Here is a 24,105-nt window from a genome sequence, read left to right as displayed (position 1 = left end):
TCTACTGTTCTGAATGTGTTCTGTGGATGTAGTCTACTGTTCTGAATGTGTTCTGTGGATCTAGTCTAATGTTCTGAATGTGCTCTGTGGATCTAGTCTACTGTTCTAAATGTGCTCTGTAGATCTAGTCTACTGTTCTGAATGTGTTCTGTGGATCTAGTCTACTGTTCTGAATGTGCTCTGTAGATCTAGTCTACTGTTCTGAATGTGTTCTGTGGATCTAGTCTGCTGTTCTGAATGTGCTCTGTGGATCTAGTCTACTGTTCTGAATGTGCTCTGTAGATCTAGTCTACTGTTCTGAATGTATTCTGTGGATCTAGTCTACTGTTCTGAATGTGCTCTATGGATCTAGTCTGCTGTTCTGAATGTGTTCTGTGGATCTAGTCTACTGTTCTGAATGTGTTCTGTGGATCTAGTCTACTGTTCTGAATGTGTTCTGTGGATCTAGTCTACTGTTCTGAATGTGTTCTGTGGATCTAGTCTCCTGTTCTGAATGTGTTCTGTGGATCTAGTCTACTGTTCTGAATGTGTTCTGTGGATCTAGTCTACTGTTCTGAATGTGTTCTGTGGATCTAGTCTAATGTTCTGAATGTGCTCTGTGGATCTAGTCTACTGTTCTGAATGTGCTCTGTGAATCTAGTCTGTTGTTCTGAATGTGTTCTGTGGATCTAGTCTACTGTTCTGAATGTGTTCTGTGGATCTAGTCTAATGTTCTGAATGTGCTCTGTGGATCTAGTCTACTGTTCTGAATGTGTTCTGTGGATCTAGTCTAATGTTCTGAATGTGCTCTGTGGATCTAGTCTACTGTTCTGAATGTGCTCTGTGGATGTAGTCTACTGTTCTGAATGTGCTATCTAGTCTACTGTTCTGAATGTGTTCTGTGGATCTAGTCTACTGTTCTGAATGTGCTCTGTGGATCTAGTCTACTGTTCTGAATGTGCTCTGTGGATCTAGTCTACTGTTCTGAATGTGTTCTGTGGATCTAGTCTACTGTTCTGAATGTGCTCTGTGGATCTAGTCTACTGTTCTGAATGTGTTCTGTGGATCTAGTCTACTGTTCTGAATGTGCTCTGTGGATCTAGTCTACTGTTCTGAATGTGCTCTGTGGATCTAGTCTACTGTTCTGAATGTGCTCTGTGGATCTAGTCTACTGTTCTGAATGTGCTCTGTGGATCTAGTCTACTGTTCTGAATGTGCTCTGTGGATCTAGTCTGCTGTTCTGAATATGCTCTGTGGATCTAGTCTACTGTTCTGAATGTGCTCTGTGGATCTAGTCTGCTGTTCTGAATGTGTTCTGTGGATCTAGTCTACTGTTATGAATGTAATATCTAGTCTACTGTTCTGAATGTGCTCTGTGGATCTAGTCTACTGTTCTGAATGTGTTCTGTGGATCTAGTCTACTGTTCTGAATGTGCTCTGTGGATCTAGTCTACTGTTCTGAATGTGCTCTGTGGATCTAGTCTGCTGTTCTGAATGTGCTCTGTGGATCTAGTCTACTGTTCTGAATGTGCTATCTAGTCTACTGTTCTGAATGTGCTCTGTGGATCTAGTCTACTGTTCTGAATGTGCTCTGTGGATCTAGTCTACTGTTCTGAATGTGCTCTGTGGATCTAGTCTACTGTTCTGAATGTTTTCTGTGGATCTAGTCTGCTGTTCTGAATGTGCTCTGTGGATCTAGTCTACTGTTCTGAATGTGCTATCTAGTCTACTGTTCTGAATGTGCTCTGTGGATCTAGTCTACTGTTCTGAATGTGCTCTGTGGATCTAGTCTACTGTTCTGAATGTGCTCTGTGGATCTAGTCTGCTGTTCTGAATGTGCTCTGTGGATCTAGTCTACTGTTCTGAATGTGCTCTATGGATCTAGTCTGCTGTTCTGAATGTGCTCTGTGGATCTAGTCTGCTGTTCTGAATATGCTCTGTGGATCTAGTCTGCTGTTCTGAATGTGCTCTGTGGATCTAGTCTGCTGTTCTGAATATGCTCTGTGGATCTAGTCTGCTGTTCTGAATGTGCTCTGTGGATCTAGTCTACTGTTCTGAATGTGCTATCTAGTCTACTGTTCTGAATGTTTTCTGTGGATGTAGTCTACTGTTCTGAATGTTTTCTGTGGATCTAGTCTACTGTTCTGAATGTTTTCTGTGGATCTAGTCTACTGTTCTGAATGTGTTCTGTGGATCTAGTCTGCTGTTCTGAATGTGCTCTGTGGATCTAGTCTACTGTTCTGAATGTGTTCTGTGGATCTAGTCTGCTGTTCTGAATGTGCTCTGTGGATCTAGTCTACTGTTCTGAATGTGCTATCTAGTCTACTGTTCTGAATGTGCTCTGTGGATCTAGTCTACTGTTCTGAATGTGCTATCTAGTCTACTGTTCTGAATGTGCTCTGTGGATCTAGTCTACTGTTCTGAATGTGCTCTGTGGATCTAGTCTACTGTTCTGAATGTGCTCTGTGGATCTAGTCTACTGTTCTGAATGTGCTATCTAGTCTACTGTTCTGAATGTGCTATCTAGTCTACTGTTCTGAATGTGTTCTGTGGATCTAGTCTACTGTTCTGAATGTGCTCTGTGGATCTAGTCTACTGTTCTGAATGTGCTCTGTGGATCTAGTCTACTGTTCTGAATGTGTTCTGTGGATCTAGTCTACTGTTCTGGAGGTGTTCTGTGGATCTAGTCTGTTGTTCTGAATGTGTTCTGTGGATCTAGTCTACTGTTCTGAATGTGTTCTGTGGATCTAGTCTGCTGTTCTGAATGTGTTCTGTGGATCTAGTCTGCTGTTCTGAATGTGTTCTGTGGATCTAGTCTGCTGTTCTGAATGTGCTCTGTAGATCTAGTCTACTGTTCTGAATGTGTTCTGTGGATCTAGTCTATTGTTCTGAATGTGTTCTGTGGATCTAGTCTGTTGTTCTGAATGTGTTCTGTGGATCTAGTCTACTGTTCTGAATGTGTTCTGTGGATCTAGTCTGCTGTTCTGAATGTGCTCTGTGGATCTAGTCTGCTGTTCTGAATGTGCTCTGTGGATGTAGTCTACTGTTCTGAATGTGTTCTGTGGATCTAGTCTACTGTTCTGAATGTACTCTGTGGATCTAGTCTACTGTTCTGAATGTGTTCTGTGGATCTAGTCTACTGTTCTGAATGTGTTCTGTAGATCTAGTCTACTGTTCTGAATGTGTTCTGTAGATCTAGTCTACTGTTCTGAATGTGTTCTGTGGATCTAGTCTACTGTTCTGAATGTGTTCTGTAGATCTAGTCTGCTGTTCTGAATGTGTTCTGTGGATCTAGTCTACTGTTCTGAATGTGTTCTGTAGATCTAGTCTACTGTTCTGAATGTGTTCTGTGGATCTAGTCTACTGTTCTGAATGTGCTCTGTGGATCTAGTCTACTGTTCTGAATGTGCTCTGTGGATCTAGTCTACTGTTCTGAATGTGTTCTGTGGATCTAGTCTACTGTTCTGAATGTGCTCTGTGGATCTAGTCTACTGTTCTGAATGTGCTCTGTGGATCTAGTCTACTGTTCTGAATGTGCTCTGTGGATCTAGTCTACTGTTCTGAATGTGTTCTGTGGATCTAGTCTGCTGTTCTGAATGTGCTCTGTAGATCTAGTCTGCTGTTCTGAATGTGCTCTGTGGATCTAGTCTACTATTCTGAATGTGCTCTGTGGATCTAGTCTAATGTTCTGAATGTGCTCTGTGGATCTAGTCTACTGTTCTGAATGTGCTCTGTGGATCTAGTCTACTGTTCTGAATGTGCTGTGTGGATCTAGTCTACTATTCCGAATGTGTTCTGTGGATCTAGTCTACTGTTCTGAATGTGCTCTGTGGATCTAGTCTACTGTTCTGAATGTGCTCTGTGGATTTAGTCTACTATTCTGAATGTGCTCTGTGGATCTAGTCTAATGTTCTGAATGTGCTCTGTGGATCTAGTCTACTGTTCTGAATGTGCTCTGTGGATCTAGTCTACTGTTCTGAATGTGCTCTGTGGATCTAGTCTACTGTTCTGAATGTGCTCTGTGGATCTAGTCTGCTGTTCTGAATGTGTTCTGTGGATCTAGTCTACTGTTCTGAATGTGTTCTGTGGATCTAGTCTACTGTTCTGAATGTGTTCTGTGGATCTAGTCTACTGTTCTGAATGTGTTCTGTGGATCTAGTCTGCTGTTCTGAATGTGTTCTGTGGATCTAGTCTACTGTTCTGAATGTGTTCTGTGGATCTAGTCCCCTGTTCTGAATGTGTTCTGTGGATCTAGTCTACTGTTCTCAATGTGTTCTGTGGATCTAGTCTGCTGTTCTGAATGTGTTCTCACTGATTCTCTCTCAAACACACACTCAGAAACTTTCTCTCTCCTCTCTCTCTTTGGCTCTCTTACTTTCTTTGCCGTTTCTCTTTCTCTCTTTCTCTGTTTCTCTCTCTCTCTCTCTCTCTCTCTCTCTCTTTTTCTCTTTATTATTAATTTATTTTCTTCATTAACTAATTATAAAGAAATGGATCATAACCAAAATCCATTTTTTTGTTTCTTGGCTCCCTCAGCTTCTAGAAATGTCAAATTAGTTCTTAATCTCCATTACAAATATGTCAATTGCATGTCAAGTAATAAATTTGCAAAAAATCATTATTCACATTTTACTCCATTTGTCTTTCTTTCACTATAAATTGTAAAATTCTACAAATTGTTGTTAATCACCTAACCTGGTGAATTTCTACAATCCCTCTTCTCTCCCTATTCAAAGAGTGTCATTTCAAAATTTTAAGTTGTTATCAACTGGACAGAACAGTCCACCTAACACTGGCAACATTCTGTAACAGTTAGTCAACAAATGAAATTCTAGCATCATCATCATCATAATAAATCTACATATACTATAAAGAACAAATCAAAATGTCAAAAAATGGTAAATTGAGTGGTGAAAATAAGGCTAACCCATCCCTCTGCTCTCAATGGTTTTTATATGCACTGGTAATTACTGATTATGATATATACAAACTTAAAATCTATGAAAATGCAAATATGACACTGAAAGTGACCTCTGTATTGTGGTCAACTGATGACCCCATCACTAATGGCCAGCTTACCTGAGTGTCCCCATGGCAGTGCTGTCTTCGTGACTTGTTGACCACTGTCCACTACGAGTGACCCACTCATTGTTCTCAAGTAGAGACTTGGGTTGCTGGGTAGAAATAGTGCTGCAAGCACATAGTTTTGCTTCTTTATTTACGCCATGGAGCTGAGGGAAAGATTAAAATGTTAGTTCATCACATACTCTCCCCGCTGATTGGAAAATGTGTGCGTGAGAGGGGGGGGATTAACCCCCTCCTAACCCACTCCGGCTCCTATGTGTACGTATCATTGCCAGTTCTCATGCTGCCACAACGCGCTGGATTCTCTGCGTTTCCCGGGAGCTGAAGAGTTAACGCGGTCAGCGCCATTTTAGGGAGAGGCAGATGAAATAGAAAGGTCTCATCATATCTGCAAAGTTGTACGCTGTGAAATTAAATAATTGAGGTTCTTTTTTTTTTAACTTTCTAAAATATTGCAATATACTTTGCTTTCAGTAACTTCATAATTGTCAAATATTTTTTGGTAACTTGATAACTTTTTTTCAACATCTTCCCCCTAAAATGTTCCACACAAGAAAAAAATCGATAAACGTATGGGAGAATTATACAGGCAATTGACCTACTTTACCAGGGCGGCAATCATTACTATTTTACCACTTTTATGACTTGGGAGGGATTACGTCATATACACTTGGGATGTGATAGTTATTTATGATTGTTTATCTTAATAAACTACGCGTATTGGTAAAATATTCATAAGTATGTCAGTAAAAAAGGAACTTTTATATTTGAAAATTATGAAAAAAATGTGTAAAGAACCTAAAACAAACAAAAAACTGCATTTTTCTCTTATATGCAAATTAGATTGTCTTTAGTAATAAAGCCGACAGGAAGTGAAGCCCAGACTAGAGATTTCAAAGGTCGTATTTTTGATTATTCTATATTTTGATACCAAATCATTTGATAATATTAATAACAGTGAAAAATTATTGAATCTTCTAAATCAAATTTTCCTCGAGATTTTTTCTTATTATGAACCATTGCTCGACTCGTTCCTGGGATGAATTTAGTAACAGCCAGAAGGTCCTGAGAGTACCCCCCCTCCCTCTACTCCAATGTGTTCTACATGTATGCCCTATCCAGTGGGCAGACAACGTGCACCCTCTACACACTGTTAGATTACTTATATTTATAGTCTGTATCCATTTTCCTTTTTATGAATTAACAATTTCTATTACTGAGATGCTTATAAAAAGTAATTGCTATATCTCTTAATATTGAGGGACTGATAAGTACAGTGTACGGGGGGGGGGGGGGGGGGGGGGGGGGGAGGAGGGGGGGGGAACAGGAGTGGGTCACATTTTTTGTCTACTACAAGGCTAGGGGTGGACCCCAAAAATTGAGCCAATTGGGCAACAAGCTAACTAAGCTTTATCTTAGGCACCAACTATGCTACACTTGAAGTAAAACAACCTGAAAGAAGTCTGTGTTTTGTGTCCGAGTCTTCATTTTTACAAGCATTATTTAGAACAAACAACAAAAATTACTTGTAGCTATTAAAGAATAGTTTTTTAAATTTTTTTTTATTTTTTTAAAAAAAAATTATTTTTTTTATTCACGAAAATTACAACACAATGAGAGACAAAGACACCTTCCACCATTCACACACTGCAAAAAATGTTCTTACAAATGATTAAAAATACATGTAGAATTTTTTAAAATAAAGGAATCTTAGTAGGCCTAGGCCATGACAAATGTTCTTTCCTATTCATATAAATATTTTTTCTACACATTCCCATTTTTTCTTAGATCATCTGCCTTTTGAGGACCCAGTAGGTACAAAGACTGAAAATCTATTTTCTTTTGCTTTTCCAAATACTTTTTGCAGCATTCCAGAGAGGTGTAATTTTATTCTGTCTACATAGAGTTAAATATTTCTTTATATAAAGAAGTAGTAGATTAATACCTAAGAGGGGGCTGTCGTCCAGGATTCCAAATATAAACAGGCAAGGTTGTTGTTGTAATTCAACAGAGTACTGTGTACGTAGGTTCTGAATGAGATAAGTCCAAATAGCTTGACCATGTGTACAATCCCAGAAAATATGTAATAAAGTTTCTTTTGGGTCATTACAGAAAGTGCATCACTCATGTCCTAACATATCATATTTAAAAAGCATCGAATTCGTGAAATAAATTCTATGTAAAATTCTAAATTGCAATGTGAGAAGTTGATGATCATTTGTTTCTCGAAAGGACAAAGCATGAACTTGCTTCCACTAGTTTTAAGATTGACAGGCCGCGGATGCGAAGCTAAGTCTCATAGTCTACCCCCTCCTCCACCCTCATTGAAATATTGTGCTATTTCAGAGTGCGAACGGTGTCATTTGATACGGTTTAGAACTATAATTCAGCTGGTCAAAATTCTAATTTCAATAGTGTTTTTTTTTCAGAAATCGAAGGAGGGTGGAATCAGGACACTGAACTTTCACCTTCATCTTTATTATATTGATATAACCAGTAGAAAAATAACGATATGAAAGGCAAATGAAGCCGTAAACAATATATCGTCAACACAGATTACACAAAAATTACCTTTTTCACTGGAAAAAAATTCAGCTTTGTGCCCATTTACAGTGTAATGTTAATGCAGGAAAAGCGTCTCTCTCTCTCTCTCTCTTTCTATCTGTGTGTGTGTGTGTGTGTGTGTGTGTGTGTGTGATATATAGAGCTGTATTCTGACATTAGAGGCTACAAAGAAAAATGTCAGCACGACAAAGGTGAAGCAAGTAAATTCAACATTTGTCTTCATCATTATTCCAGGACTTTAATCTCCTCCGAAATTACATTAATCTGCAAAATTTGCCAAGTTTTGACAATTATTCGAGATCTTTTAGGCCAGCGAGTTCTTAGTAGGCCACCTTCTTGGCTGTACCCATTTAACCTCCTAAGGGGTAATATTCAGGGAAATTTCAGAAGAATGACTCCCTTTCTTAAAGTAACACATAAAGCCGTGTGAATATCTGTGCCAGCAGAAAAACTAACATTTATCTGTACAAAGCTCAGGAAAGGTTGCCATAGTTACTGTAGGTGCACAGGGAATAGGTGTAGTCTGTCTGTGACTTTGTTGCTTTTGAATGCGAGTACGTACGCGCGCTCGAGAGAGAGAGAGAGAGAGAGAGTACTTATTTAACGTTAGATCGTGGTATTACACTACAATGTAATTTTTTTGACTTTTTTGAAAAAAGGATGTCCTTTTTGAATGTGGTAGCATCATTTTTGTAGAATGTGGCGTCACTTACAATGACCAGTTCGAAAGAAAGTTGAAATAACAAGATTTTGCAAATTAGATAGATAATAGATAATAATTTATTAAACCAATAAAATACAAATGTATAACATCTGGAATTTTTTGCCCTGTAATAGCACCATTATTGAATAAAACTTTTTAAATGTACTAAAATGAAATTACGTATTAGCGTTAAAAAGAGCTACTGCTGAAGGATAAAAGCTAGATAAAAATCGCTTACTGCCCTTAAAAACTAAAAGCCTTGAGTTACTGTAAAAATTTGAATAGGGTTTGAGCTGGATCAGTCATGATGGAAGCTGTTTTATTTTTAACCCCATCGAGATAAATGGAATGAATGGGAGTAAGATTCGTTCCAGTTACATTACCTGCCGTTTCAACAATCTTTTCTAGTTGTTTTTTATCCTCTACAGTTGCACGCCCATACCAAACAGTTACAGTGTAAATTAAAATACTTTTTCAAAACACATCTATAAAAGTTCGTTAAAATAGACACATTCCTGGTAAAAGCTTTCAATTTCCTTAAAAAGTACATTCGCTGTCTTGCCTTTTTAAATCATTTTGTGAAGACACTCATCAATATAAAATGTGTCTCTCTTTGCTCGGCAAATGTAAAACAGTGTAGTATGACACAAATGAAAAACAGTCTCACACTAAGGTATTGTACATTGTAAGTAATACTTCTTATTGCAGATATATGAACAACTTCATTCTACATTTGTACAGAATGATCTTCTGTTATTTCGGATCGGTAGATGGAGGAACTGACGTGCCAAAAGACGTTCATTAAAAACCTTTTAACGATATTCTTTAGTGAGATAAATGGTGATTTTATGGCCTCCTATATGTTCATATTTACAGTGGCCAACGGCTTGTCACATCAGGACCATTTCCCCCCAGACAGTTCCCCCCTGGACCCCCCCCCCTCCCCAAGAAATATATATTTATGTAAAATTATAAAGGAAAGAGTATAAAGTTCAAATCTTTTCATCCATTTTATGAATATTTCTTAGTGTGATGATGCAACTCAAGGATAGAGAATGCTAATTTCATTAAACAAATCATTTACAAGTACAGAAAATTTTAGAAGTGGAAGTACAGAAAATTTAATCAAAAATTTGATCAAAGTATATTTCCAGGTAAAAATTGGGGTAAACAGATGATCTCACTCATCCAGGTAACCACCCTTTGATGAATTAACTGTTACTTTTAATTGCTCCCCCTTACTCCCCCTTTGATTAAGTAAGCCTTGAATCTCTAGGGAGAGAAGGGGATTCTCGCTTATCTAGGTATCCCTTTGGTTATCTGTCACTTTTAATTGCTTGACTACTACCCACCTACCCACTACCTACTACCCACCTACCCACTACCTACTACCCACTACCTACTACCCACCTACCCACTACCTACTACCCACCTACCTACTACCCACCTACCCACTACCTACTACCCACTACCTACTACCCACCTACCCACTACCTACTACCCACCTACCCACTACCTACTACCCACTACCCACCTACCTACTACCCACCTACCCACTACCTACTACCCACCTACCTATTACCCACCTACCCACTACCCACCTACCTACTACCCACTACCCACTACCTACTAACCACCTACCCACTACCTGTCACACTGAAAATATTCATAAAATATCCGTTTACCTGTTCATCTATTTCCCCACTTTTACCTGGAGGATAGGTGGTTATACTTTGATTTGTAATAATACTTTCTGTACTTGTACTCAACAAAAAAGGACTTTGTTATGTAATTTATTTAATGATGAAGTTGTATTATCGCGCTAAAAACATTAATAAATTGGATGAAATGCTTTGAACTTAAAGGGGTAATAACTCTTCGTATGAGCTCTATATTTCACAATAAAAACATTGAGAACAACTCATAGAAATATAATATATTCTGTTTTACCACAAAAATGGCAGTTATAGCTATTATTCTGATATCTGAGCTTGTCTTCAGACCATGTGACCTCCATTGACGGCGATACTCTGTTATAATCTCTTAAGAGATTTTAACAAAAAACCAAACTTTTTGGAAAAAAACAGGGACTAACTTTGAATGTAAAAATAGATTCATTAACCATTGGCAAGTATGGGAAAATTGTTGTTTACTCTAGGAAAATTCTTTTTTTTTTAGCCAAAATGAAGAGTTATTACCCCTTTAACACTAATTTACTTTATATTTGTATATTAATATATATTTCTTGGGGGGGGGGGGGCGAATCATCCAGGGGAGAATTGTCCTGGGGGGGGGGGGGGGAGGGGGGGATGTCCTGGGGGGAATTGTCCAAGGATCCTCTACAGCTCAAGGTAAATCTACTGCTATCAACTTAATAAGTATCTCATGAATAAAGGCTAATTATCAAAACAAATCCAATTGTCTGTTTGATAAGAACAATATGACAACAACATGACACATTTTAAGATATAAGAGGTGAACTGTTGATGCAAAAAATCAATGCAACTCAATCAATGGAACTTGAGTGAATTTTTGACTCTTTCTTTTCATGTGCATTTCACAAAAATCTGCATTTCTGCAATAAAAGAATTCTATTACTGATAGGCTGTTTTTTTAAATAAAGCTGTATATCAGCCCTATTAATCTTTTCTTTGAGTATGAGAATAATTAGTAAGAAGGTTTTCCTTAATATAAATGGTCTTCATTAGCCTCTACCAGGGTGGCAGATATTCAAGGCACATTTTTCACATTTCCAAAGTCAAATGTCTATCTATTTATAAGACACATCTGTGAATATCTTGTGAAAAAGCAACCTGTGGCTCTGGTAGAGGGTAAGGCTTTATAGTGGCAGTGACCAAAATACGGGTTTTGTCAATTTTAATGTAATATTACAAAATGCTTAACAGCATAATCACCACCAGTTTTAATTATGCACAGCAGGTAACCTAGATATTCAGGAATTGTGACAAGCAAAAGGTCTTCAGGAACACGGAATTTCCAGGTCAAACCTAAATTAGTAAAAAAATAGGCCAAATAGTTTTTCCTCAAAATGTGTTATCTGTATTCCATTCATGTTGAAATAAAAACAGAAACCAGCATGATTTTTGAAAAAAATGTAAAACTAGATTTATCAGTTCCTAAGTTTGAAGACATTAGTTCAAACAGTTTTCTAATAATAATATTTCAGTTAAACCATTACTTGAAATGCACTGCCACTTTTTGTTCAAGATCTTACATTTCCTCTGTAGCTGCTGCTTTAACTGCAACACCTCATGTGAGATGGCTTCAGAATAGATGGTTATTTACTGTGTAAGAAATCAAGAAAGTCTTCTATGTATTTTGTTTCATTTAGTTTTTATGGACATTTTTAAATATGATTTTTTAAAATTATCCTAGTATTAGAAGTAAAAAATTTAGCTTATAAAATCTTCAAAGCTTAGACAATAACCCATTTCACACTATTCAATTTGGATCATTTCATTTTGTTAGTACATCTTTAGGTTTACTATTTGGAAAATGATTTCCTTATCATATTTGATCTGATGTTTCTGATGTTTCTTGAGTGTACAGTGGGTAAAAGAGACAAAATGTCACAACTACTTAGACCCCATTCCCAGAGATTAGATCGATCTGCATTAGATCGACCCAACTCCCTGGGGGTTCATGCTAAATAGCTGTCAGCGGAGCAGGCACGAAAGTTAATTACCCCCTTACAGCTTGTAGTAGGCGGGACGGACATTTAAGCCGGATTATCTGACAGTAATCTAGTGAGACTCCCCGCGGGGATAGATCGATCTAAAAGCTCTGGGAATACACCCTTACTTCACCTTTTCAATATAGTTTTAGGTTGAAAATGGCTTTTTCACTGTCGTTTTACTAAATTTGAGCAATTTTATATAATTCTGATGAATATGCATTATAGGACAGTCATCACCTACAGTGATTAAATGAAATATTTCTAATAAAAATATTTTTAACATCTTTTTATTTCCAGACAACATAAAAAGGTGTACAATGCTTTACACCTCTAACAATTCAATTAGTGAAATAACATATCTAACAGTAGAACATTCAACATAATTCACCATAAACATTTTCCCTTCTGCAAGCATTTGCCTTATTTTCAATTTCCATATTACTGTGATTACAGAACCAACCTGGAAGGGGGTGATTAAGACACCCCTGCACACCCCTTAAACAATCATAATGTGCCCCAATAGCTTTAACACTGTCTTCACACCAAATGTCAGTCACTATGTCAGTGCTCAAAGACAATATAAGAAAACAGAATTCATTATTTTTTAAAGTCACATGTGAAGATTTTCAACCATGCATATGCACTATTATGATATGGCCTTGTTTATATTACTAGCAAGACCAAGAATAAAAAGGCCTAGTTTACAGCTAGTAAACTTGGTTTCAGATTATTGTTCAATATTCATTGGCTCCATTCTTTTTTTTTTTAAGTCAGTGCAGAGTTATCAAATCCTCTTCAGTGCTGTCAGGAAGCACTCCAAAGGTCTCCTAATTATTGGGTAACCTGTAAAGAAGCAAATGAAAAACTTCAATACTTCACAATGACACACTAAAGCTATGTTAATAAACTAGGCAGCAAAGCTGTCAAATGTACAGATAAAAAGCAGAAAATGAATATACAGAAAATAGTTCATTTTATCAATTTTGATGCAATAATAAATAATGCTTATAACAGCATAGTCAATCAACACTAAAATTTAATCATGCACAACAGGTAACATGGTCAATAAGATTACAGTTTCAGGATCCTGAGAGTTCAAATTCACATAATGAAAATCCCAATATGTGAAAAATGATGTCAGTGCATACAATAATATTATATATTATGCTTAAAGACATAAACACCAATATTATTGCTTATGTGGAAATACAGAAAATGTACAGAGCTTCAGGTGGATGGGAGTTAAAAGTCACATCTTGAAGATTCCAGTGTTTGGAAAAAAAATAAATAAAACTAAACATAAAAAATATTCCAATAAAGCTGCTTTTCAAACTTTTAATCCAGTTATGTTAACACGGTATGAATAAGTGAGTATGAGGATAATAAGGCATTGTTATTCATCTTTTGTAAAATTATTTGCAATGTTAATTTACATTTACCTGCATAATTATCACTGATTCCTAATATATGTGACACTGTTAATTTTAGACTTTTACCAACTGAATCTGGCAGAGAGCTAAACATATGGGAGTTTACAGGGAAATCCCAACATATGTGTTTTATGTAATCTCATTTAATGGCCAGAAAAATCAACCGATAAGACTTGCTTTCCAGCTAAAGCTGTATTTAAGTCGTTTCTTTCCTGTAAGTTCAGACATGTTGAAACTGTAGGTCCGATCAGTAATGACTGGCAAAATTTGTCTGGTTTGGTAAAAAATTGAACTCTGGCGGTCCAAAGGACCAGCAAGAGTTTTAAGTGCCACCATTTTGAATTTACAGTCCTCATTTGACATACTTCACTAATAAAATTATATAAAACCCACAGGGTTTTCTCCCTCCCCCCTCCATTTACTTATCAGGCAAGATATAAAAAATGGATAACATTCACAGACAAAGTAAGCTGGCCAATCATAGTATCTGTCTCAGAAGAATAGAGTAATTTTCCTATGGGGAAGCCTCCTGCTCTGGATATTATACACTCAGTCATTGGTCTATTAATTGGGACATACAGACAGCTATTACAAGAGTGGTCCATGCTGCCTAGCAAGGCAAATGCACAGCAAGGCAAATGTTTACTGATAAACTTTGATACCTGACTCTTTTCTCAAGAACAGTTATTCGTACAGAAGGCCAGGATAGTGACACCTGACCTTAAAAGGTATGCAGACATCCTTTAATGTATTTATCTTTTAAAATTTTATTATTACTATTATTATTATAATTTTTTTTTGAAAATAACATTGTTAGCATAGAAATGGGTCACCTGATTTACTCAGCTTGATTTCCCAATGTTATCAGTGGTAATGTTTATAAGTCTTTTGGATACTTCTGTTTATATTCAGCCTGTTGCGTATTGCTGTTTTATGTAAAGATAGTTTTAAAGTTTGGTTACTTCTTCGAAAGTGATCCGTGGTGAATGAACATTATTTAAATGTCCAATCAGCAATTACATATTGAATACACTAGGGGAAGTTGTCATTACAAGTTTAAGTATTGATATCATCATTTTTTTTATTTTAGAATATGATATCACCGAGCCCTGACCAGGAAGCCGTTCATTTCCACAGTGAAGTGGCTACCATGTATCATGTATTAACATTTCCATTCGGTCTACAATCACAAATATGTCCTATTTGTGTAGTATCACATTTGCAAATGATTTTTGTCGATAAACTCAGGAAAAAGGAATACTGATTTAGTTATTTGCAAACTGGCATGAATGAGAAAGGCCAAAGATTGCTATGTTCAATGGTGCATTTTATTTAAAGGACAAAGTGTGGAATTTCAGGACATTCAAAGGAAGAAACAAATTCAAGCACTTCTTAAGGCCTATATGCACCCTGGAACTTGTGAAATGAGAACCACAATAAAGCAGTGCTTCGAGTGTGTCAATTTTTCTCTTTAAATATGCAACATGTCTAAATTATTGATACTATTTATATTGAATATACACGTACATAAGTTCTTCTATTAAAACTACCACGTGAATGAAATGCCACCAAATTAAATGAAAATATTTGGTCCTGCAAAAATCCATTCGATTTGGCAAATTTTTCATTACTGTCAGTCCGAATGTCTGGCTATTCTGAAAAGTTTTGAGCATGTCTGACTTAAGATTTGATTATAGTAAAATATTATTATAGTATGCTATTATAGTATGCTGTTGTAAATGAGAAAAACGCGATGGAGGCAGTACATATTCCTATTCGTAGTGGATTTGAACACCACATTTGTTACTGAATGCAAAAATTGCACCTTTAACGACAAAATTGCTTTCTTTTCATAGTTTTACAACAGTGTCAACAATTTTATGACCTTTTTTTCTATGGTTACACTGTGAGGTATCATTTAATTAAATCGTGCTTACATCTTGTAGATTAAGAAATACAAGAGACCTAATACATATTATATGAGCCTTAAATTGTTGATATTCTAAGCTTACGTCTCTATGTTTATATATATATATATATATATATATATATATATATATATATACACAGACGGAAGTTTTGAGTAAGAAACAAACAAATAACAACCCACATTTTCTACATTAACTGCGATAATTGTCAACAAACACTAACTGTGCCAGCCTAGCCATAGTGGAAAACGAGCTACGACCGACTTACTCCACCTAGCTAGCAGCCGTAAATTTATGACTAAGTTAAGACCGACGTAAATACTATTCCAGTTTGGTGCAACTGGCTTTTCTCGGGCGTAGCATTTTGCGCCCGGTTTACGCCAGCGCAACTACTATGCCTCACTTACTACCGGTTGGTGCAACCGGGCCCAGGGCGGCAGTGCCCAAAATAGGGTTTTCTTCAATTTTGATGCAATATTACATAATGCTTAACTGCAAAGTCACCACCAATCTTAAACAATGCACTGCAAGAAACATGGATATCTAAAAAAATGTGACTAGCAAAGGTTTTCAAGCCCATGAAATTTCGAAGCTACACAATTTCTAAGCTATGCTAGATAGATATATCTGATATAACTGCACTGAAATAAGTTTCTTTCCACTTTTTTTACATAAAACAAAAACTAGAAAAGCACTCTGAGACTACAGACATCTGCCAAAGTCGCAATTTTTTATTATTATTGATTATTGATCTGGATCAAAACCAAAAACTAATCACTTCTAAGTTAACCCATTTCTGACCTACCCTGAAAATTTCATCAAAATCGGTCCATAACTTTTTGAGTTATGTTGATGATTGATTGATTGATTGATTGATTATTGATCCGGATCACCACCCAAAACTGATCACTCCTAAGTTAATCCATTTCTGATCTACTCTGAAAATTTCATCAAAATCGGTCCATATCTTTCTGAGTTATGTTGATGACAAACAAACAGACAAACAGGGGTGAAAACATAATATCAACAGAACAATTTTAAATGTCATTTTTAATTCATTCTGAGATTCTGAATGAGGCGAATGATTGTATTTGACAAAATGCAATGATATGAGTTTACTTCTATTTTTAACACTTTATTACACAATACAAGATAACAGGTTTACCATCATTTTTATATATTAAACTTACAAAATATTTTAGGTGGAGAAAATGCCAAAAGATAACTTTTACATGACTGTCTAATTAGTTCAATAATGAGACCGTTATCATGCCTAAGAATCAAATCCGAGGTGGATAAAATATGCTAAAAAAAAAGCAAAAACAGCACAGATTTTGAAAAAATTGTCTGATCAGACTGATTTTTAAACTTGACCTGTATTTTATGTGTATTCATTAGTTCTGTAAGTTTGAAGACAAAAGGTGAAATGGTTTTCAGTTTATTTGTATAACCATGGATTGAATATCCTCCCTCCCAAAAAAAAAAAAAAAAAAAACAGCATAACTTTTTGAAAAATGGTCTGAAAAGGCTGATTTTCAAACTTGACCTGTATTTTATGAATATTCATCAGTTCTGACAAAAGGTAAAAGAGTTTTATATATTTTATTTGTATAAGGGTGGATAAAAAAATTGGAATGATCTGGTCAGGCTGATTTTCTCATTTCACTTGTGTTTTTATGAATATTTATCAGTTCTATGTGCTAAATGATAAAAGGTTAAACAATTTTCATATTAGTTTACTGGTTTATAACAATGAAAGTGCATATGGCTATATGTACAGACACATCTGTGTCTGTATAGAAAAAAAATGGTTAGATCATGCTGATTTTTTAATTCGACCTGCATTTTACGAATATTCATCAGTTTGAAGAGAATAGGTCAATGTGTCTGTACATAAAAACTGACACCACTTCCAGTGTTGGGCTTGACAAGCTCTACAAAATGCAATAAACAAGACGTCTCTAGCATTTTAAGTTCCAAAATTGGTGTAAGAGAGTTTTCAGTTTTGGCACCAAATGGCTACTTCTCCCATGGAAATGCACCGATTGACCTCAAACTTAGGAAGATGAAAAAAGACGGTAAGAGTAACTCTTCATTATAATAAGACAGCTTAGGTCTGTGTAGTTTCTGAAAAAAGGCACAAACAATTTTTTTATGCAGAAAATTCCCATTTTTACAAATTTTTGGCTGGTTCAACATTGAAAGGATCATTTGCAACAATTGCTACTGGAAAGAAAGCTACTAGTAAATAAGAAATGTTTGAAAAGAAGACCAAGAACAACATACATGGACAACATAAAAGAATAAACTGGTCAAAAAAAGTATAGTTAAGTATTTTAGAGATGTGGTGATCCATGACAACCAATCTGCTATGAGTGGATGGCACCCAGTGATGATGAAGTACACTCAATTTATAGAACAATTTTGGGTAAATAGCTTTCAGGCCCAGATCTCAAAACAAGGATGACTTTTATTGTCAGTTATCAATTTCTGTATTCTTAGCTTAGTTATGCCAAAAAATTCTACTTTGTGCAAAACAGGCAGCAAGCAGCCCCCCCCCCCAAACAAGGAAAAAGTACAAATAGCAATAAGATTCTATCACAAAGTGTTACGTCTACCTCTTACACAATATTTTTAAAGAATTACTCTGTTCAGAAAAATTATAGTGTTACTTCCTTACCTTATGTGAGGGATTTTTTTCAATTCCTCCTTCAAAAACTTGTGCAAACTTGCAGATTTCTCTTCCACCATAAAAAAAGGCACCTCTAGAACCTCTCTGTATCCAGCTTGATATAGGAAGTGTTTGTTTGCCTTTGCATCACCTGGTGAATAAAGAAAACCAAATCAATGTTAACATAAAACATATTTCAAGGTCTTACTGAGAGGAAATATGTGCCTGAATATACTGACAAATTAATATTTACACAAAGAAAACCTATTCATGTCAAAACTTTATCACATAGACATATAACACATTCAAATTAAGATGGCCTCTGTTTAAAACGTGAAATAATATACTGTTACCTGGGAAATATATACCACAACATGTTGAGATTTAGTGAGGCAGTGGAGTATAGTACTTATTATTTGACATACATACAGAGAGAAAGTACTCATTCCCCCCATAAAAAATTACCAAAAACCAAAAAAGGTACACAGCCATAGTCACATAACATCTTTAGGTATTACTGATAAAATGCTGATTGAAATCAACAAGGCAGGTGCACAGCTTGCTACTTACATATGTTGAATTAATATGAGAAGTGTACTATACAAGCGTCAGTTGTCTACATTACTCTCTATTGATACATCATTGTTGTCCTTTGTACCCTATTGTTATTCTCAGTACCCTATTGTTGTTATGGCTATATAAGCTGGCCCTCAGTTGGTAACCAGCAAGTATATAGGAAAAAATAGGCTCAATACACTGAAGTCAAGCTTGTGTTAGTCATAACCCAAAGCTGCTCATGGCAGCAGGGTGGGCTTACTAAAGCTATCTCTACATACAACAACCACATTTTTAACTCACCAGTTAACATTGGCTTGTTGATTAAGAAATCTTCATCATGAAGAATCCACACTGCTATTCTTCTCCATCTATCTGGCAAGGCAGACATGTTTTCCATTTTGAGGAATCCATTTTCATCAAAGACCCTGGGCACCAGCTTCATGTCTACAGGCTCATTCAATTCATTCAAACAGAACTCCACAATAGGACGATATATGGGAAGTACTGGCGTGACTCTTGCCATGTGGGGACCACCAAGAATCCTCCATACAGCTGCTGAAACAGCCTGCGTTGAGGAATGCTGACATTTATTTTTCAATTTCTCTGCAAAGTATTGAATACCATCTGCTTTGTAAAGACTTGGTGGAATCTTCTTAACATACTTGTCAATTTGCTCTATTTCTAATCTTCCACACAACTCCACAATCCTTAAACATGCATACCCTTTTGTCTTCATGACATTTAATGATTCCTCCTTCATCAGACCAGACTGGAAACAGCTATCAAGTATTCCACTGAAGACTTCATAATAGCCATGATGGCGCATCAAATCACAAGTAATGGAAAGCAATTTGAAACGGGGGATATTTCTCCCTTGGTTTTGCACTAAATCAACTACTTTTTTTAAAAAAGCAATATTTGTATTGCAATCCATTCGTAGGTAAGCCTGAACTAATCTATAACCATCCTCCCCATCGATATCTTGTGCATTAGACACAAAGTTCTCAGCAACTTTCAACAGCATTTCATGATCAGAATAATAAATTACACTAAATTCCCATGTAATACCAATTTGCTCTCTCAATGGCAACAAAGATGCGTGCTTCTTAAATATCTCAGCAAGTTCTGTAACATATTGTACATCCATGAAACCTTTATTCAACTTCTGCTTTTGGGCTAAGCCCAACATCCACTTAATGCACAGAAATGCACGTATTTTGTAATCTTCAGTTCCATCACGAAGCAGAATCTCCAACCCCTTCCATAAAATGTCAGAGGGCACCAAATATTCAACATTATGACAGAGTTGGACATACCTGTACACTTCTCTCGGCTCAGAGAATTCACTGTTGAATTTCAGCTCCTGTAAAAAATGTCTTACATCATTTGCATCCACCCATTTTCCACCCAGTGCACCAGAATAGTGTGTTGCAGATTCTAGAACACTAACAAGCCAGTGAATTTCTTTGCCTCCAAGTTCTTTCCTCTCTAGCTTTGTCCCAGCCATCAAGAAAATCCTTATCTGCTCTTCAAAGTACTTCTGCTTGTGTAGTAAAGACAGATGCAGCCATCGGTGGCAGGCATCTATCCTAGACTTAACATGCCATTCGGACCATACCTGTAACATGTGTCTCTCCAGTTCCTTATAAAACTGAAGGATTTCTGGAGATGGCTGAATTAAAACTCCAACTAACAACAATCCGATAAACTGACGTGGAACACTTCCCTCCATCAAACCTTTGTTGAGGATGGTTAGCAGGGCTGATGATAACCTGTCATCTTGTAGAAGATGAGTATTTTGATATCTTGGCAAATCCCTCAAACATTTAAGACTAACAGCATATATATACCGTAGAACTCCGTCAAGGCCTTTTTCAGCTTCACGAGCTCCGTTCTCGTAATTACTAATAATCTCCCCTTCGTTCCTTCCATCTTGAATGAGGTACCTCTTCGCCATTCTTTCAAAATGCATTTTTGTGTCTCTGATGATGGCGTTATATTCATCTTTCATCTTCATGGCGTCATATTCATTGATTGTTTTTGTAGAATATGACAGCTCAGTCCCAGTGGTAACTCTCCCCATCGTCCAACCCCACATCATGTGAGGGCTTCGCCTTCCGAGTTGAGAGACGGCACATGTAAATCGCAGCGATTGATGGCATCGCGAGGGTTGTGCCAAACACTGAGTTATTCTACCAACAAAACTGTGTCGACTACAACTTCGGTAGACATATCTCAGTGCCGAATAAAACATGATTACATGATTAAAATGTTCCCAGTACTGAACACGTCCATGGCCTCCACCTCGACCACGAGGCAGTTGAGGCAAGCTCGCATTTGTAGAAACGGCAGGTCAGGTCACAAAATGGCGGAAAACGGCATTTCAGGCTACAAGAAAAAATGACATAAAAAGCGGAACCTTATACCAAGGAATAAACACCCCTTTCAACGCAATTTGACGTGAACAGCCAAAACCCGTATCTTTTATATCATGTTACCTTTTCTTGAGCATCTTCCCTGGCTATAAAGACACGAGTTCTTGTAAAAACTTAAAGGGATAAGAACTGTTCATTTTGGCCAAAAAATGAATTTTGCTGGGGTAAACAACAATTTTCCCAGTCTTATTAATGGTAAATGAATACATTCCGACATTCAAAGCAAGTCCGTGTTTTTTCCCTTAAAAGTTTAGTTTTTTAATATTCTCTTAAGCATAAGAGATTATTACAGAGTGTAGCCATCAATAGAGGTCACTTGGTGTGATGGCAAGCACAAATTCCAGAATAATTGCGTTAACTGCCGTTTTTGTGGTAAAATAGAATTTATTACGAGAGAACAGTTTCATTTAAAAACAATAAAAAAAAAAAAAACAATAATTTGAAAAGAATTCATTACATTTCTGTGAGTTATTTACAATGTATTTATTATGAAATATGGATATCATGCGAACAGTTGTTATCCCTTTAAAGTAGGTCCTACATGCTGACGCCACAAGATAATAATGAATATGACTCTTGTTAATTACATGTATGTGGACTTTTCTTTTAACAGCAACAATTTCTTCATAGAATTGACGTCATCTCTCAGCTGGCCTATGGTAGAAATTAAAAATAAATATATATATAGAATTGACGTAGAAATTAAATAAATATATATATATATATATATATATATAGAGAGAGAGAGAGAGAGAGAGAGAGAGAGAGAGAGAGAATTGACGTCATCACTCAGCTGGCTCTGGTACAAAGTAATGTTGTAAAGGCACCATCAATTGACAAAAAATGTATCTTTTAGTTGGAAAGGCATCCTTTAAAAAATAATTTGTCAGTGGAGATTTTGGGGGGTAGTGAAGAAACAATTAAAACTGACAGCTCATCAAAGGGATTCCTGGATAAATGAGATTATCTGTTATCAATATCTCTACCTGGTGAACATTTTGATCTAAAGCAGGCATTTATAATATTTCTTAGTGTCACACTGTTTATTCTTAGTATTATATTCATTACAGGGGGAATTGTCCGGGTGTCGGTTGTCCAGGGGGTAATACCCCGAGGTGGAGGATTGTCCCGGGGGGGGGGGGGTCCCTGATACCTGCGACCATGACGGAGGGTGTCTTGGGGAATGCGAATATTCTATAACTTTTGGTATAATAAATGATTTGGTTTATGATCTTCCATACATGCTCTTCCATATTCATACATACATACATACATACATACATATATACACACATGAATATTTAACTACTTAAATCATTGCTCTGTTTTGCACAGGAATGGAATTTGTCTCTTTAGGGCCGGGGTTAACTGGGTGTTTGGATACAGTATCTTAAATACGTAGTGATACATATAGGCAGGACACAAAAAGTTCTAGTAGAAAACAAAATAATTCTCATTTATTGCAATTAATATAACAAAAAATGCACATTTGTATGTTTATGTCAGACGAAATGTCACAGTTACAATCTACACGTGTTTTTTTTTAGTCAATTCCCTTTCCATTAAAAGGAAGATTTTTTACTCTCTTATCTCGCAGAACCCGAAGTTAAAATTGTTTTCGGTTGATACAAATTGAAATACAGGGTGTCCCAGTATAAACGTAACCCAAAAAACTGAACGCCGTTTATTTTCTGTTTACAATTATGTACAATTTATGTTTATATATCTGAAAACTGCAGAAGTTAGCAAATCTACTGCTACAAACAACATGTCACGTGCTCTACTGGCAAAGATTTTGTCGTCATTTATAGAAAATACTCCAAATATGCTCTGTTATACATTGCACAGTGTCTTTCAATTCAAAATGTAGATTTATCAAGTAGTAAACATTAGAATGTAAATTCGAGGACTAGCGAAAACGTTCTTCAAAGTTGTAAAGTGTATTGAACGAAACTAATCTGGGCACTCAGTCGTATGTATGCAGTCACAGACTATATATTCCTCCGTTTAAATCGCACCGCACGCACAGTCTGTTCTCACGTGGTCTTCTGACCCACCTGTCCATCAATCATCACTGTACTAAATATAAACATATCAATCATACTCTGTAAATCTACAAAGTTCATTAAGTTTTCTGTTATAACCTCTCAGCAAAATTGAACTAAATGTAACGTACACCATCCCACCAAGGAAAATTTCAAATTTTATATTAAAAGAGAAAATAACAAGGGCCTAAAGAACGTCTCGACGTGAATTCCAAGATTAAAAAAATTATCGCCTGCAGGGCCTCAAGTACGGTTATCACTGTTACATGGTACTCTTTTTTCATATAAATGAAATTCATGATATTTGGACACTCTTGAAATAAATGCATTCAGTATAAAAAAGTTTCGAGTATCTAAAAAAATTATTATGATAATTATAAGAAAATGATCATATCAGAGTCCTCTGTCATTTATCGCTGTCTTCACTAGCACAATATGATGAAATTCATGGACACCGTCACAATCATGTTGAGATACAGACTCTGAGGTCAAATACTGTAGCATTAATACTGTTGTAACTCAACTTCCTCTATTCTCCCTGACCATTACATACCTGTCAACATTGACAATTGCCAGAGAGGAAGATTCCCTCGCACGACCTACGTCCCCCACCCCGACACACACACACACACACACACACACACACACACACACAAAACTATTTTTTATGCTTTGCAAAGTAACGCCTCGGTTAGAAATGTGTTGTTAGCAGTTTGCTATAGTAGAATACTTTAACTACACAAAATGATACAGAAAAATCAAATCTGCAATTAAGAATTTTATTATATTCCAATTCAAGTCATTCAATGTTTCAAGAAATCCATCAGCTGTTTTACAACTTAGTCATATACTAAAAGCCTGTTTTAATCAATAATTAAAACAAGTCAATTTTTGCGCTCCGATATTTCCGTCTCCGTTCTCCGTTATGTGGCTTTCATCAGGATTCAGCTTTTTGCACACCTCAGGTAGAGGTGACACTCACGTCGATAGCCTAACATTCTGTTACTGG

The 24,105-nt window shown here is 36.3% G+C and overlaps 2 protein-coding genes across 4 annotated transcripts in view; both read right to left on the bottom strand.

The window, feature by feature from the left end:
• Positions 1–24,105, bottom strand: part of LOC106164374 (uncharacterized) — a 629,853-nt gene that overhangs the window by 69,376 nt on the left and 536,372 nt on the right. The window lies entirely within an intron of this gene.
• On the bottom strand, positions 12,301–20,975 carry LOC147762096 (uncharacterized). The gene is made up of 3 exons (XM_087011443.1): positions 18,917–20,975; positions 18,068–18,209; positions 12,301–12,872 (listed from the first exon to the last, which is right to left on the bottom strand). The coding sequence occupies exons 1-3, from the start codon at positions 20,868–20,870 to the stop codon at positions 12,857–12,859; spliced, it is 2,112 nt and encodes a 703-aa protein (XP_086867569.1). The 5' UTR covers positions 20,871–20,975; the 3' UTR covers positions 12,301–12,856.

This window comes from Lingula anatina, chromosome 4, assembly GCF_051362555.1.
Source record: "Lingula anatina isolate TDL-2025a chromosome 4, LinAna3.0, whole genome shotgun sequence".
In the NCBI taxonomy this organism is placed as follows: Eukaryota; Metazoa; Brachiopoda; class Lingulata; order Lingulida; family Lingulidae; genus Lingula; species Lingula anatina.
This window is presented reverse-complemented; position numbering and strand designations above follow the sequence as displayed.

Coding starts and splice junctions, on each gene's coding strand:
- LOC147762096 (XM_087011443.1), bottom strand. CDS start 20,870: ATGTTTTATTCGGCACTGAGATATGTCTACCGAAGTTGTAGTCGACAC. Junction 18,210..18,916: donor CAACAAGCCAATGTTAACTG/GTGAGTTAAAAA, acceptor TTTATTCACCAG/GTGATGCAAAGGCAAACAAA.